The following is an 18,092-nucleotide window of genomic DNA, read 5'->3' on the forward strand; positions in this document are numbered from 1 at the left end:
TTCTGGTTATCTGACTTACAAAATTTTTAACCCCCACCTTAATTTTCTCTTCTTTTTTGAGAGATTTTATGAATGAACTGCAATGACGTCACCGGCCGTTACCGAATGAATTTCCACATCACCAGAAAGGAAAAAACGGAAACGCAGACAATAATGATTACAGTTATAAACTCTTCGTCCTCTGAGTTTGATAACAATTTTAGCAAGAACCGTTTCTGTAACCTTAATAGTCATTTCCATTCGTGTTTGAACAGAAGATCACGCAAACGAAGAGCCCAGTTAAAAAAAGAGAAACAAATGAATAATAACAACAAAAATCCTTTTGGTGTACTTTTCGAGGCTTTATTGTCGACTTAAAGAATTTTCATGTCTCTTAAATATTGTAAATGTACAGCATATAATTGTCCTTGATACATGTTATGTGTCTCGACCTTCATGAAAAGAGGTTTTCAAAACTATGGAGTTATCGAGATTGATAAATAAAGACAAATAAATAAAAAACTGTGACGAAAGGTATTTCCTCGTTAACATAACAAAAACAATTGAACGTTGAAGTAATGGGCGCAACCAAAAATACTAAGACATGAGGTCACACATGGGTAATAACAGTGGTCACTGAATATGTATATGTACGTTTCCAAAGTCAAGGGCGTATTAAATTTGCACAAGTGGACTAAGTATTTCATCAGTGTTACTATGTATTGTGTGTATATTCCATTTTTCTTCGTTATGGGTGCATTGTCTTGAGGAAGAATAAACATCTTCAGGTCTGTGTAAATATGCTTGCTAGCAGTAACTTTCTAGTTTTGAGTCACAAAGACAACGCCGAAACTCTCAGATTGTCGTCGTAGAGTCGGAGTCTGAAAGAAGACAGACAGAAAATCAAGCAACTCTTCACATAAACGTTATTGACTGCTAATTAAGAAATTAGGCTCTTTTCAGGAGTTTGGCTTAATTTGTAAAGTTAACGAACAGACCAAGAAAATATTATTTTATCCGAGGGCCAATTTTTTTCAAGAAAAGAGGCTTGCGTAAATCGTAAAAGAGTATAAAATAAAAGCAAGGAGCGAAAAGAAGGAAAGATAGATAGGTAGATAAATAGATAGATAGGTAGATATGTAGGTAGAAATAAAAAGAAAATAAAACAGAATAAAATAAATGAAAACAAGCTACTTTTTTGCAATTTTTGCGTTTCCTTTTCAAACCACAACAAGTGTGTTGATAATTTAATTTATCACTGCCGTAGTTACACGTTCAACAAATTGCGATGCTGATTTCAAGATGGTTGTTAGCTGATCACGATGAAGAATTTACGAGATAAAAGTCTTATACCTAAATATGTAATGACGTAGAGGTGTATCGCCCCGTTTTACTTTCAAAACGTACCTGACTTCAGGATGTGTTTACTTTCTGCATCTTTGCCCAGATATTTGTGGCCAACGCTGCGAATGCCAGCGTTACTCTCTGCGAAAGAAATACACAACATCAACAAACTCAATATTTTTATCTAATTGTTTATGTAATGAGAAATGCAAATTGTACCCTGGATGTGTTCTCTTTTGTTGTAGATTACAGTAAGATACGTGCCCTCATCAGTGGCTAGTCACTCTGTTCTTATTTTTCTACAAAATCTGTGGTCATTTAATGGTGAATTTCACAGGCATGTGAAAACTTTACATGTACGTCTGTTGCCCGTTATTTAGAATGGTGATAGAATTTTCATGCTTGCAATCTTACCCTTTGATCCGTAAGGAGCTTTCTCTTGTCCACAGAAAGTCCTCTTCCAACCATTTTGGATGTCTGTCTTCAACGCGCAGTGGAATACGAATATGAACAATCCCTGAAGGCAGTTGAATATTGCGAATAGATACATGAAAACGAGGCTGGCTTCACTGATAGCAAATATGGCGAATGTCCAGGTCAGACCGAGCAACACCATCAACCCGATAGCCGCCCTCAACTGTGCTTGAATGTTGAATCTTTCGCTCGCAGTCATCGCCTTGGAGTTTAGTCCACATATTTGATAAATGACAAGACAGTAAATGACAGTGTTAAAGATAAGGATTACTCCGAAAGGAACCAAGAATGCACCGTAGAAGGCGTTCTGTGACAACCAGCAACTGGAAAAATAAAAGATCAAGGAGAATTCTTAATTGTGAAAGAAACATAAAAAATAATACAACTATCGTTTAATTCTAACCTCAGGCGTTTAATAAGACCTGCTAAGGCATGTCACTTACGAAAGATAAAAGTAATGGAGTTCAACATTCTAAAAACTGCATATAGATGAACATATTTATTGCACTGCAGTCATTACATTGCTAATCCACTCAACGCTGTCGACGCGGTTGTCGATTAGAGATCAGCCTGCCTGTCAATTTATTAATCAATCAATTAATCACTCCATCAACCAACAATGAGTCAGTCAATCAATCAATCAATCAATCAATCAAGCAATCAATCAAGCATTCATTAATAATAAAGTACTCTACTAATTTATTGTGAAACAGGGAAACATGTAATGGATCGATCGATCAGCCTATTCAATTGATTTCTCAAAAATTGCATTCACGTGACATATGGCATTACTCACATCCTCTTCTCGTACATGTATCCGTAGTTTTTCACATCAACGGACAGGACTATAATCACGATGATAAGAGGACTACCTATAATTTAAACAAAAGGACGATAAAAAGGATACCCATTACGTTTGACCTACTTTTTTTCCCTACCCTTATAACCATTTTGTACTGGGGAAACTCTACTAGCCATATTTTGGTTCAAATTATAAATAGTTGAAATTTGATCGTTAAAATTTTAACTGCGGACAAGTTCTTGAAGAACAGCATTTCAAACAAAATCAGAATGGTGATTGAGTATTGGCAGTGCGTATGATTTCCATGCAGTTGCCCTAACACACATAGTTAGTGCGACTTTGCACTCAGTAATCGAAGTAGAGCTAAAACATTTCCTCTTTGGCGCTATCAGTTTCGTTTGTCATCAGGGTATGTAAACTATCAACTGTAACTTACTCAAATATTTATACTGTTGACGAAATATCAAAATAAATATATCGTGAGTTTCACGTGACTAATGTTTGATAAAAATAACCTGGCAGTGAAATGGTTAAAGATATACAGAATAGATTAAGGAAATCGATAAAACAGCCGCACCGTGGCGTGTGGTGGCGGGTTGCAACAATTGAAATAAACATCGGGAATAGTTTTTCAAACATTCCATGAAGTTTTAAATCTCAATTCCCTTGGTTATTTTTGTGTTGATACAATGCACAAAGAAAGGAGAACCAAGTTTGTGCCGGATGATCGAACGTGTGAGAGAACATTCTGATTCTGATATTTTGGTCTACGATCTGTCATTCAATCTTTACTCATCTTACCCCAACCAATCAGACTGAACTTGACCATGAAGTTCTTGATGTAGTTCTCGAAAACTTTGACCAATTTCAGATACAGATACGTTGCTTCGAGTGCCATCCACAGCAAGACAGCCAATAGGAAATAATGTTGTAAAACAGCAATGGTGGCACAAATACCAGGTATTCTCGGTCCAAGGTCAACAAACAATGCACCAATCAGGAACATCAACAGCGCCATCGCAAGGGCAGAACATAAACTGATTAGGAGTTTTGTGGCTTTATTTTTCTTTTTCCTGAAATGTGATGAAAAAGATTAAAATATAACCTTTATCATAAAGCATAGTATATATTGTTAACTTTTCTCTGGTATTTCAGAGCGTGAAAAGTTACCTGTTTTCATTTTGTGGTTAGGAAATAGTGCACAAAGTGTGTTTAGAGTCAGAAAACTTCGCTGCTATCGATTGTAAGCATTCAAGTCAAGATGTTCACTGCGCAATTATCTGTTGATATCACTGAAACTGGGAAAGGTTATGAGAATAACGTCAACTAATATGCTCCTTTAATCCTTTCAATGCCTCGATATGGCTCCATCTATCTTTTCATGACGTAAGAGGACATACGTGAGACATGAAGGATATAGAGTAGAGTCGAAGTAACAAATTTCAGTTTTGAAGTAGAGCGACCGTACCACAGCATTCAGTGCGACTTGGCGCTATGTGCCCTGAACCTTGAGCGAGAAGCGAAATTTTAATTTCTCTGGTAGATCAAGTTCGAAGGAAATTTAAGTATGCTTGATATGAACTGTCGGTACTTTACTCATGCTTTCCCATGTAACATGTTTCCATTATTCATCCGATTTTCAGAATGTCGATAGGCCACACGAACACCGTGGCTGACCATAGACGTTCACTTACCTGTAGACGATAACACAGACGAGTGTAACAGCCAACGCCAGTAAAGATATTCCACAACCGATGTAGGAAATTATCGATAACGCTTTCTGGTTGGCTTGGTCGATGTCATTATTGTAGATATTCTAATACAGGTATAAAAATTGTAATGTTTATGATCATAACAGAAATGTTATGTAAGTTTCAGATATTCGGAAAGTCATGCCGTCTAATTTCACCCTTGTTCAAACAGTAAACTATCTCGAAAAACACTTCTAATACAGACCACATTACAGTGCAAACACAGTTAGGGTGCTACTCCACGTCATTGCACGATGTGCAGATAGAGTTGAAAGGTTATCCAGTCGATCACGGAAATCATCTGTTGAAGACATCTTTATAACGTACTATATAGACGTATCTACGTGCCTGCCAAACTAACATGTTCAGTAACAAAAAAGATTGGTGTTTTGAATTTGACTCACCACAAGAAGAGCAAAGTTCGTCAGATGATTACATTCACAAACTGTAGTGTTACTTTCAGTTCCCTTGCCATCTGTACCGTCCGACAAAACCTCACAGCCTTCTACAGACCAAGCACCAGCGCCATCTATAGGCAAGAATATGAGTCTATTCTTTTGCTGAAGATAGTCATAGTTTACTGCTATCTTACAGCCATCTTTGTTTTTCCGTGAAAGCAATATTTGTATGGGAAAACAGAACAACCCGACTAATCGTATGTATGTACAGTTGTTAACAATGATACGTCTATAATGGTAGGTTGTCCCGGTCCAAGTTTCAAAGCTGGGTATTCCGTTTTTTGAAACAAACAAGCACGATCAGCAAGCTAAAGAACAAATGATAGAATCTTCATATTGTATATTATGCCTCGGTAATTTGACGTTATGTCTTTACATCGGCAAAACAAGATGTATAGTAAAGCTCCATTCTAGTTTTTAAGCGTTGACACATGTTATTTTAGACGTATCATAACTCTTTGGGATTAAACAAGCTTAGGATTGAAAACTGTTGCGAACTCGATAGCTCAGTGAAATTTTAAGTGCTGTATATAGAACGAACGTTCGTCACAGTTTGACAGCACTTATTAAGAATATCCTCGTCGTTATGGAAACCCACATCAAGAAATGCAGAAGTAGCGGTATATGTATATCTACCGTATCTAATAAAAGTTTTGACACACGTCGATTTTAAGATATGCTTAGAACAATCGCGTTCAGAAAGTATGCCAGGGATTTATCATACGTGCGATTGTATGACATAAATCGCTTACCTCCAAGGTTAAAGTCCCAAAAGGCACAGCTGACATTGTACCGGGCAGAGTTGACAACCTGTAGAATATGGGTACCACCGTCAGCAATCATAAGATCATCATTTTGCTCTTTGTTGTTAAGGTAGAACGCGCCTCTGAGACAGATAGTCGGACTCTCAAATTTCTACAATTCTTTTACTGATCTACAACTTGTGGGGGCTCACTTTAAAGCTTTTGGAGAAAGAAAAACTTTCACCGTCATGGTTTTTCCAAAGTTAAAATAGGAATGGCGGCCAGGTTGAATTTCAAATATCGCAAAATGTTGGGTTATTTGTTTCGCTAGTTCCAAACTTTGCACGGTGACCCAAGATTTTTATTTGTTGATTTGGTAAGAGAATGGTTGAAAGTTTCATTCAGGAAAGTTTGAACAAAAGGTCAAGTCCTTTACTTTCCAGGCGCATACTACCTTAACGCAAATTGGGAATTTTGATAACACTATGGCAGCACAGCGACGCCAGTATTTGTCACATGTAATCGTTATTGATTGCAAAGTGCAAAATTGTCTTTGTCTCTCAGAAGGTGTATTCGGAAGGTAGCATCGACTCAGATTCAACGATGACGTCATTAACAGCAACGATAATGACAAAACAAACACAACGCCAATAAATCTTCCTACCGTGTTATTACGTGCTATGTGGATTCTCACAGGGTCCCTTAAGTTGGTGATTTTAAGCTCTCCAATACTGGCTGCGATGACAGGACTGAACCCGGCGTGTGTACCGTTAATGTCAACAGCCTGCGGACGTTATCGGGTAGTAATAATTTGGTATTATTAAAATGCGAAACATTTGCTTTAGTCGGCAGTGCAGACATAATATTTCCTGAACTTTCGATTAGATTATTGAATTTGGATTTAAGTTGCAGATATCAATCAGAAAATTGACCCTCAAAACACATCAAGAGCCCTACACAAAGAAAACTGTGTCAAAATATACAAAAGAGTATAGCAAGTCGTTTTCACCTACCTTAAAGAGAGTATTCAATTTATGAACGACAAATTGTACTCGATTGACCTGAGATCGTTCGTCTGGTTCTAATCCATCAAGCAGTGATATCGGTAAGTGAATGGATGATTCAGTCTCCCCAATGACGTCATCTGGTTTCGTTTCTCTCGACAGCTTGTTCTAGATCAGAATCAGTAGAAAGTGTCAGATAACAAAAAATCTCTGTCATACGAAGAAAACTCTAAAGAGAAATCCCCACTCCACAATTTTCATGTTTCTTAGTACATTTATCCACATTACTGCAAGACGTTGTCCTTGAATGTACATTGTCATATTTTGTCATCATGTGAATTTTTATTTCTCATTCCATAAATTCTTATTTCGCATAGTATCTGTTTGGAAAGTATTTTCTTGACTGAGTCAGTTGTGCCGTTGTGAGAGCAGATTTAAAACTAGAATTCTTTGAGCAAACAAAAATGTACGTTTCAACCAACATCATACAATTAATTGCCTAGCGAAAGCAAAGTGATGAAAACATGGCGAAATACGAAATCCAATGGCGTTCTACACATATTGTCTCTCATCTCCGAAGTTGTTATTCAAGTATGGCATGGGTACCTATGATACTGGAAACCAGGTTTGTTTAATGTGAAATACTTGGGTAGGTCTCTAGGGCTATATATGATTAATGTGTCACGTCTATTGAAGGGGCGTGCTTTTGAAGTGGAGCTCCAAAATCATGACTTACTTTCCCTGCTGAGAAGCGAAAGTTCAAACCGGCAAAGGAATCAGAATTTATCTCTGCCAAGGTCATTGCGATATTCGCCGTTTCTATGGATACAGACTGGTTTCCTGACTCCATCGAATCATTGACAAAGTTTACAATCAAAGACAGTTTCTCTACGGATTCAATGAGTCTGAAAAAGAGGGCAATAAGAAACAAGTTGCGTCAAACTCCTCTATACCAGTCTTCTGCTCGGGAAAGTAAAAAGACCATGTAGTTATGTTGTGTGTTAGAGAGACAGTCTATCTATAGAGAATCATAATTCTCATTAACATAGCAATTCCGTAGATAAGCATCGATCGGTTGAATATACAAAACTTGACTATCCTCAAACTCGCCAACAGATTCATCTTTTATAAGAGTTGAGCGAATAACCTTTTAGTTAAATCAGTAAATTGCTTTAATCTGAAATGACATGCACCACCTTCTTCGACATGTGTATTTTGCCACAGTTTATTTATCCATGGCACAGTACTTAACTCTTCGTCAAAGTAAAGACGATTCTTGTCAGATTCCTTGCATTAGAAAATAATTAAGATTCAGACAAACTCAAATATAGAAATATTGCAAAACGTTCCTTTCCAAAAGTAGATGCAAAAGCATAACTCTCCAGTTTGTGAATGATATAAATTTCGTCCTAGTCACGGGTTCGTTTCTCAGTGAATGGATTGATTAAAATCGGTCCGCAGTTTTCTAGAGAAAAATCTCTGTGTTGGCAGTATCCTTCGATCATTACCTTGAAGCAGTATTTTCATTTTGTTGACTGGCAACCAAGACTTCGTGATCGACGTGTAGCAAATTATCGACACTCAGAAGTACATATTCGGCTACGTCGATTTCTGTGCCGTTTACTTCACTTTCTAAGATATTATCGATGACATCAACCGAAAGCGTGACGTCATGCTCTTCGAAACTGTCCGCTTCGGAGGTGAGGTTTGTCAGTTGTTCGGCGACTTTCTTCGCATATCCTGAAACAAAGGGGACAGGTACTGTAAGTGGTTTTGTCACCCTTGAAGGTTTAGAATATACCAATTAATCTCGGTATTCATAATACCAATAACATTGGCATTCAAACTCTATACTGAACTATACTAAAACGGCATTTATGACAACAAGAGAGTTAGTAACATCAAAGGGACAAAGTCGGCCATTTTTCATGAATTTTGTTTGATACGAGATACTACTTACATTGTTTGACATGTTGAAAGATACTAAATGAATGGGTGACCATGCATATATTCGACCCCGGTTTTGGACACGATAGACTAAACATTTGCGAAAATGAATAAATGGTCATGACCATTAATTCACTTTCGCGATGGTTTTATTTAATTTGTCTAAAATCGGGGTCACCCATTCATTCAGTATCTTTCAACATGTCAAACAATGTAAGTAGTATCGTATCAAACAAAATTCATGAAAAATGGCCGATTTTGTCCCTTTAAGTATGTAGGCAAAGTTCGTTTAGTGAACTTGCATCAAAAGACTCAAGTAGACAAACACCTGGCAGTATATGGGACATACCAAATGATTTCGTAGAGTTCTAACTCGCGAACGAAAATTTGCGAGTTACGCATAAAAAATAAGCGTAATTTGGGCGTACGGATATCTGTTGATCTGTTTTAAATGAACTTACCCGGCAGAATGGTGGTGTTAGCTAGATTATTTAAGTGGTCTCGTCGATCAGCCTGACGCCGTGCAGTACATGATGACGTGTTAGCCTCCCCCCATGCAACGCCAGACGGTGTCAATCCACTGAAGGAAAAATGACGTTAAGATATTACCTGACTCTTTTCAGACTGAGTAAACTCGGAGCAACGAAGCAACGAACTACAAGAGACCGACGACGACAGTCGATTAATCTTTGACGTGAATTTCCTCGATGGATAGGAGCTGCTTGACTGAAGTATTCTAATCTCAAAACAAATGATTTATCATTGTAGTTTATGAAGATTTAATTTAAGCCCAACTCATAGACATGGATTTACATGTCTGATGTCGGATATTAAAACCAGTAATAGTGTACTCGTCTTGTTCTGGAGCCATGAGTTTCTTTTTAAGGTAGAATGCTCCTCGGGGACAGACATTCGGATTCTGAAATTTATACAATTTCTTTTCTGATCTATTGTTTGTTGGGTTCACATTAAAGCTCTTTGCGTAAGAAAAATGTTTACCGTGACGGTCTTCGCTTTTCGAAAATTGAAAACTGTATTCTTCCCCATAGAGTTAGCAAGGGATGGTGGGCAATTTTGAATTTCAAATATCTTTAAATGTCAGGTATATATCTCTAGCATCAAACTTTGCACGGTGACCCCGATCTTTTATTATTGACCTGGTAATAGTGTGGTTGAAAGATACATTGAGAAAAATTTGAGCAAAAGTTTAAGTCTTTCACTTCCGAGGCGGGAACAACCCTAACAGAAACTTTCTATTTTCAAATGCAAGATGTTTGTCGTTTGCAACAATCAAAGCTTACCAATGTCTCCATGCTTTGTAATCATTGCCTTTGCTGTAGGGACATCTTCTCTCAGCTGTTTCCCCATACATTGTAGCCGGCCAATGTATGATCCCGTAGTCGCCTGAAATAAACTGAGCCTGGCATTTCTCCGGTTTCGGTGGCCAATCAACTTCTGAACAGTCACGTAGGTGATCGACCTTCCATCCATTTGCTAAGTAAAGCAACCAAGAAGCGAAACAGACAGAATGACTCGTGAAATGCCAACGACTGATTAAAACCTTAACATTTTAACTGGTGATATGGGTCATTGCTATGATTCAAAAGTCTTGTTTATCATAGTAAAACTTGGTTAAAGTTCTCTCACCGGTGGTAAGCTGAGATGGTCCGTATTGTTGTAAAATAGAAATCACAGATCATAATCATCTATAGATGTATTTCGTTAAGAAATAAGGTGATTAAAGAAACTGACCTTTGAATTTCAAGACACTACGTGAAAGATACTCTAAAAGGTTTTATTTTTCAAATTATCAGGGGAATAAAGCGCATAGGGCAACACAATTTATTGTGACATTTAAAATATGTGAACAATGTTGATGACTTACAAAACTGGCAGATGAATAGCATGTTCTGCTTTTCACACTTCGTATCAGCTATCTTCAAATTATAATAAAGGCTCCCGTTTTTATTCCTATAAGAAAGGGGAGTGATATGAATTTCAAAGATGCCATGCTCAGTCACCACACTGAAAAAAGTTGAAAATCATCGAGCCCTGAAGATGTATTTGTAAAGCTTGTTTCAACTTCTTGGCTACGTATGTGTTCTTGAGTAATAACAGTGAGGGGACATTAAATCACGGATACGGCTTACTTTTCACATGAAAATTCAAGAGTAAAGAAGAAAAGTGGGGCCTAAAAGAAGAAAATTCAAAATGCTGTTATGAAAAAGGCGTATTATATGTGCACGAAAAAAGATATGTCGCTGACCCGTCGTTTGAAACCCTATCAAAAATAGTATTTTAAAGTCATATCATAGCTTCCGCTTTTTCCTCTTTATGTAGTTTTAGCACTTGTGTAATGTGCATATGTTGATCTGCTTTCAGGACAAAAGCATGTCTCTTTCCCTGAAGGCCTGTGAGTCACCCAAAAAACAGTTTGTCGGGTGAGACAATAGACGGGAGTATACAGCCTTTTATTCAGAGATTCATAGGCCGGGAGGGGAATGAACACCGAATACGATAGATCAGTATTCTCGCAGACGACACCGTCATCTTCGATTACATTCTCTAGAGTGTGCGTGTGCGCAAGTGGTGATTCAAACTTATCAAGGAAAATATTTTCCGAAGTGTGGAAGCGCTTGTTTGAGTCAATCAACTCTTATATGATATATACAGAAATTTGGATGAGGATGTCACAATTCATTTTATAATACGGCTGACGTGAGCTCTTGTCAAATCATAACGACACACTGACGTACATTAATTATTATTTCGATTTCGTGGATTCAAAATTTCATGAGAATACGGATACGTACCACATTAAGCAGCATACATCTTCACAGGTGTCTGATGCCTGTGATAGACAGTCTTGATTACTGTAATCTGGCTGGTCAGGAAACCATGCTGGATCATTTATCGGAAGATCTGTCCCGTCCAGCCGTTTAAAATCCTTTGTTGTATCGTTCCTACATCCTATCCAGTAGCCATCGATGTCAGTGATATCAGTGTACTTAGTGTTGTTCATTAAGTGTTGCCTCACAATGTTAAAGAGTGAAGGTTCAGAGAGATTCGCCAGATGGCCGACAATATCAAAACTGGCTTTGTACATACACTCGCAGTGAGTTTGGGCGCTAATCCAGTTCATACTTCTATTAGTAATAATCTGAAATAAATCGTTCCCAATCCACAGTACATCTGAAAGAAAGAACCTTTGTTGTCAAATCTATGGTCTGTTATCAGTTATTAGCCTTTCATGTTTCATACTGTTCATATTTCATAATGACGACACTTTTAAAAGTAGCACAACACTTTGATAACAAAATTGACCGTTTTAGGAGGAAAAATTTCCAGTGAGGAGTAAAACATAGCGGCAGTGAGTTGCAAATGTAAGTATACAATTCAGCAATGTGTACAAATTCTGCAATCAAATTAAATGTGCGTGAAGTGCACTTTGAGAAAATTCATTCTCATTAAGAGTCTTACCATTACAATCGTAAATGCTATGATCGGGGCAATTCTGCTTTACTCCAAGTAGAAAATCGTGAAGTAAGACGATGAATAGGCCCACACATCGGTACTTGTTGATCATCTTTACTGAAATGAGAAGTAATTTAAAATAACAGAAATTGAAATGTTTGTCATATAATTATACAGGAAAGATCATGGACAGCTGCCAATATATTACGTTTACTTTCTGTGCATGTTGTATACTTATAACACTACAGTTAAATTCAACTCAAGTTAGAGACATTATTGCTTTGTGCTTGCAGGCCATTTGAATTAAAGTGACTCTGTACATTGTATTTGGCATGACTGTAAGTGACAAAGTACTTGTTTTTTGAGTTTTGGGATAGAGGTGGCTAATTACTTATTGAGTTGATGATTATCTCTCGTCTACCAACCAGTGATCTGATATGTCTGTACGGTGTGGATAAATAATGGCAGATCTAAGACGATCAAACTTTGAGTAATTGTAGAGTTTGACGTAAGATTTATAAGATACAGCTAAAGTTGGCAGAATACTCAAATGTAAAGGCTGGCTGATCACTACTAATATATATCAACATTTTGATCAAAATCGAATGACGCGCATAATTATGACATATATTATGACTCATGTCAAGTATTTATGTTGGTATCAACAGATGTTGACACTATCCGGCAGTAACAATTGCGAGCCATCTGGGGTCACGTTTGGCTCAAACATCATACAGTACAAATGTGATAAACTTAAGATATGTATGCTTAGTTCTCTGATTTTTATCATACCAGCCTCTACTATCACAGCGACGAATGGACGTCCATGCCAACATAATGAAACCTAAAAGCACTGAAGGCAGTCATGCCAAATACAATGTACTGAGTCAGTTTAATTCAAATAGCCCGCAGGCATAAACCAATAATGTCTAACTTGAGTTGAATTTATCAGTTTAACCCTAGTGTTTGGCGGTAGCATGGCCAAATTACCATCATTCCCGGTACCCAAGGTATGCAATCAATAACTTTGGTGCCAGAGTTTCCTAGTAAGCGAGGAGTTATGAGGACGATCCTTGATGATAAGGTTATTCGCTGGCGGCTTCAGTATGAATATCCAGGCTTTCTTACCAGTTTCAATTGCTAACTGAATATTTACACGTACTCAAAATCTATCTAAGAATTACCAGTGTCAGCGATTGAGGTTTACTCATCTCCGATTTTCTGAAAGTGTTAGAAATGCAGATCCTAAGAAACTATTTGGAAAAGAATGCAATACATTCTGCAGAGTATATACAATTATATCCTGGCGGACTGTTCTCTGCCAAGTGCCAGAAAATTCACCTGTGTTCTATATGTAAGCGACGTCCATATTACCTCTTCATGATTGTCGACCTTTTCGGCGCATGCTTGCATGGCAATTTTGCGTGATTGAAAGATATTTGTTGAGGATATTTTGCTATGATGCGACAATTTTCCGACAGTTGGTTGATCCCTAGTTTATACTATATTATGTAAGAGTGTAACAAAAACCTGAGATAGATAAAATAAATCTAGGGCACTGTTTTTGAGTTTAATACGTTGTCAATCATTAGTTTAAATTTAGACCTGAGAGGCCACAGTGTTTGTACAGGGGAAGGTAGGAACCGATTTTTAGAAAACACATTGACAGTCACGTGATCCTTGTGTAAATAGTAGTTACGGAGTACAAATCACAGCACTGCCAATATCTAGACTTTACATTAATGGGGTTACAGGCTCAAGTTTTTGCAGAGAATTTATTGCTTGGAATTGTCCAATACTTATCCTGGAACATTAGGGTGCGTCACAGTTTAGGTTTTCAACAAAGGCAGTATATGTGCAAGTAGCATTGTTATTGTTCAAAATTGCATTCAAATTGATTTGCACAGAACAACATGTGGAGGGTATGTTTACTATCTATATTTTAGGATTATGTGGGGAGTAGACCAAAATAATTCTGAAAAAATAGCCTTAAGCTACAGATAGTGTCCATAGTGCAAAGTTGTACAGTTGTGCTCTTTGATTCCAGCGCCACGTCTTGATGGCACATCATAACTTCGTTATAATATTTTTCATTAAATAATTCAGATCAATAATTTTGATCTATGGTCACATGTCTCAATCGATGAACTAAGGGGGGGGGGTCATATTTTTACGATGAATACTTTAAAATTCTACATTTCGTACGTTTCTTGCATTGTACCGCCCCTCCCCGTGAATAATGAAGTTCCCTGACCGAGCGAGAGTGGTTCCGGGTACAAGTCCGACAGCAAGGCATATTTAATCAACGCAACAAAGATTGACTGAAAACCGGAATCCTCGCTGATGGGATTGTAAACACATAATTTTTCCGCTGGTACTTCTGCATAGTGATTCTGTTACACAGAATTATCTTCCTACGCTAAATCCAGACAGAGTCGCACATGAAATAATATCACTGATGCTTCAGTGAATTTGCACAGGATCATCAGGGGCTTGCATTTGTAGCCTTGTGCTCATTTTGGGAGTATTTTAATACGTAATGTCAGTAAACATCGTTTGTTTAAGCGAGGAAAGGGCGCATAACGTCCGAAAGGTTTATCGAATGTAAAGATGTCTTTTTCTCGTTACAACCATGTAACTTGACTTCCTGTTTCTTTAGAAAGTGTACAAGTATAAGTAAAAAAGCGATCACTTACCTGAAGGAATTTTACCGTGCCTTCAAGTTGATTATCACGTTTACTAGCCTGAGATCCGTTATACGTCTGACTTTGCTGATGACGGCCAAGAGCTAGTTTGTAAGTTTTGGTATTTAAAACGTCTCAATGACAGATGACGGACGAGACTTTTGGAGACATGACCGTAAGATTAGCGCTATACAGCTCAACTTGCTGATATACTTTACATCAGAGGAAGGCTTGTGTCTGTTTTTAGATCAAGATTGATTGGCGTGGGTCGAGTACCTCATGACTCTGACGCCTGTTTACTCCTGCATACCAGCAGAGAAACATTGTTTGGCTGCAACAATCGCAGGGCATTTCAGGTCATGTTTGCCTTCTTTATCATACAATATAGGGAAGACGTGATAAGCTAACATACACACGATGACGTTCACTGGTCGGTTTTATTCGACTGGTGTGTGTTGAATATTGAATGTGCAATCGGGGATTTTCGAACGTTTTTGTGAATTTAGAATGATTATTATCAGTTAAGATTACGATTTTCCCGGATATACTCTATTATGGCCATATATCTTCTTCTAAAAACTACTATACTTGGCCAATGCTCAATGGCGAAGTTCGTGGGCATGCAACTGCTAGGTTAAGACTTCGAACTTTGACCAGCGATAAGAGGAGCATGCGTGAAAAGTTTCAAGATCTCTGGATCACATTCCCTAACACAAGTTGGCTTAAAGGCATACTGTAACCTGTTCCAATTTTGCTACAGTTACCATGGAAAGAGAAAAGCTAACCAATTACAGATTTTCAGCGGGTGGCCGCTTTTTAAAAACAGCGCCCTCACATGGGCATTTTGAGTACCAAGGAACGCCCCTTTGACCATATATGGGCATAATGACTGTATACCTTTAAGGTACCAGTGATTATTGCCCACACTTCAGCTTGTCAATATAGTATACATACGTATGCATGAAGTGTTGTGTTATTGCTCATACATGAATTTTTACCTGGACTGACAATTCATTTTTCACCAGTACATATGCATGCTATTTCAAGAAATTTAACACTGGGCATTGCAATGTACCTTTAACCCTTTCATCGTCATGGTGGACCTCTACAGAGGTAAATGTGGATGAAAAGGTTAAGAGAGTACAAGATACTGGTTGATAATACAGAAAAAAAATGACAAATATTAAGTATTGTCAGAAATTACAGCTACCCTCCCTTAAAGGAGAGCTAAGACAACACTAGTTTAACGCTGTGTTTTTCATGATAATTTAGGAATAAACGTCAGTTACGCTGACTATGCATTCTTTCTGTTTTCTTAAATTGTCCGTACTTTAAATAGAGTGCCTTTGCTGCTTCCAAGGTATTGAGTAATTCATAAATTTTCTATCTTGGTTTTCCCTGTTATCTTTCGAATTAATGGTTTAGAAACTTTAATTGTTAATAGCAAATTGACATGTGGTTCTTTTGCAATTTATGAAAATACCAGTATCGTGAGTCAAGTTGGTTGAATTGTGACTCTTCATGCGTTGAAAATTACTGTCAGCAATCCCATAGAATAAATGAAGACAAATTGAACACAAATCGTGATTATGTGATATCTTTTAGTAGTAGTTCTGTTATTGTAATTATTGCCTTGGATCTTTAAATGTAAAGACGTTTACTCATTACGGTCTGCACGAGAAAATCCAAAACAAAAGTGACCTCCCCTTTAAGATTGTACCGATACCTTCAACTCTTAAGCTTTAAATCAGCTTTAGAAGACAGATCAGATGAGTTCATATAGCAGATGTTTCTTGATCAAGATATTCACATCTCTGAGTAAGATTAAGAAACTTATAATGCGATGAATGTGTTTTTTTCCTTTTGGAAGTAGATAATTATGATGATTGTCATCGTCTAGTGATAGCGTGAAACTTTGAGTAACGCCTAAATCCTTGTTATCAATTTTTACCGTAAATCGCTCTGCCATACTGACATTGAGAAATGTGAAGATTTCCGACATACATACATACATACATACATACATACATACATACATACATACATACATACATACATACATACATACATACATACATACACACACCCACAACACACACACACACATACACACACATATATATGTATATATGTATATCATATAGTGTTTAAAAGTAATGTTGTAAAGAGCCTCCAGTTTTCATGTTTACGTTCTGTATAAAGTCAAGCCTTTGAATATCAACATCTGCACTTGACTTCCTCTTTCTTTATTATTATTAGAAGCAAAGACTAAGTATCTCTACTGTCGTCGGACAAATCGACGCCTTCTCTCCGAGACTTAAATGTCTATTTTACCTCTACAAATTTAGTGGAATTACGTGTGCATCGATGACAAGGCCACAATTTACTAGTATGTGAGTTAAGGGGCATTCAATTACATTAAAGAGTTTTTTGATTGTCGTTTCCTAACCCGTATGTTTGAGTTTATAACGCCTGACCTCAGTAAATCACTTAATGCCAGTATTCAGTTGCTCGATGCAGGGTCACAGGGTTATATCACTAAATGAGAACAAATCAAGTATAATTGTTACCTGTTACTCGAGTTTCACACACTCGATCGTCAGATAGGCAGACAATTTTTTGCTAAAGTCTCATGTTTCCTCGTTTAGTCATATTATTTCTGATGGTTGTCCGAGAGGAAGCTCGATAAGTAAATTAGTTTCCCAACTAGAAAAACATTGCATTTCTTTGCTAAAGTTTGGCAGAAATGTTTGCTGTCGATTGGATCAACCTTGATGTTGAATGGTTAGTCATTAGATTTTACATCCATGTACTTTGATACAGTGTATGTGTGTACAATTATCATAGGCTGTGTTTCGGAAATTCTCTACATGATTTGCATAGAGTATTATAAACATGTAGTCAGTTTGCAGATGTACAGCCTCTTATTATTGACGTCAGACACATGTAACTGTAGCTGTGTAGTTGACTTATTACCTCTATATTCATCATCGAGGGCACTTTGCTTATGTTCTATGGCCCTTTTGTTTCCTGATTTGTTGATACTAGCCTAGACTTGCACATTACTCCCTCAGCATTTTCTGTGACTCTTCTTGGACGTACGCGGTAGTAATGTTGCCTCTCCAAGCGTAGGTTTTGGTGATCGTCATTATCAACGCGGCAGAGTCTTCCGAAGCCCAAATCAAAGTCCCCCGCCTAGGGAGGAGGAGGGACTGTGCCCAAACCTTCAATTCACTCTGTTAAGATTGCAATTAACTCACAGGCTTTTGGGAAGTTAAGGTTCTATTTCCCATGCAAGTGTAACTTAATTTCAAGGCAATTAAGAAAATCTCGTGTAGTTTTGAAACCTACGTGGCAAATGCTGATCCAGTAAATGAAAAAGGTGTTTTCCGCTATCGTCTTCACTCAGTCACTAAAATGTTGATTGAACTC

At 37.5% G+C, this 18,092-nt stretch overlaps 1 protein-coding gene across 1 annotated transcript; it reads right to left on the minus strand.

Moving 5' to 3' along the window:
* Positions 1 to 324: 324 nt before the first annotated feature.
* LOC139141885 (adhesion G-protein coupled receptor G6-like) lies at positions 325 to 14,941 on the minus strand. The gene is made up of 18 exons (XM_070711642.1): positions 14,673 to 14,941; positions 11,983 to 12,093; positions 11,316 to 11,694; positions 10,388 to 10,473; positions 9,804 to 9,996; positions 8,964 to 9,082; positions 8,064 to 8,295; positions 7,292 to 7,460; positions 6,565 to 6,723; positions 6,216 to 6,335; positions 5,561 to 5,618; positions 4,755 to 4,879; positions 4,294 to 4,415; positions 3,401 to 3,672; positions 2,594 to 2,669; positions 1,738 to 2,120; positions 1,387 to 1,464; positions 325 to 860 (listed from the first exon to the last, which is right to left on the minus strand). The coding sequence occupies exons 2-18, from the start codon at positions 12,086 to 12,088 to the stop codon at positions 835 to 837; spliced, it is 2,703 nt and encodes a 900-aa protein (XP_070567743.1). The 5' UTR covers positions 12,089 to 12,093; positions 14,673 to 14,941; the 3' UTR covers positions 325 to 834.
* Positions 14,942 to 18,092: the final 3,151 nt, after the last annotated feature.

Source organism: Ptychodera flava, chromosome 10 (assembly GCF_041260155.1).
Source record: "Ptychodera flava strain L36383 chromosome 10, AS_Pfla_20210202, whole genome shotgun sequence".
NCBI lineage: Eukaryota > Metazoa > Hemichordata > Enteropneusta > Ptychoderidae > Ptychodera > Ptychodera flava.

What these genes read in the sequence shown, in the direction of transcription:
- LOC139141885 (XM_070711642.1), bottom strand. Translation starts at nt 12,088, where the DNA reads ATGATCAACAAGTACCGATGTGTGGGCCTATTCATCGTCTTACTTCAC. An exon ending in ACATAGCACGTAATAACACG is followed by an intron (nt 5,619 to 6,215) that starts GTAGGAAGATTT and finishes CATATTCTACAG; the next exon opens with GTTGTCAACTCTGCCCGGTA. An exon ending in AGCTCCTTACGGATCAAAGG is followed by an intron (nt 1,465 to 1,737) that starts GTAAGATTGCAA and finishes TTTCTTTCGCAG; the next exon opens with AGAGTAACGCTGGCATTCGC.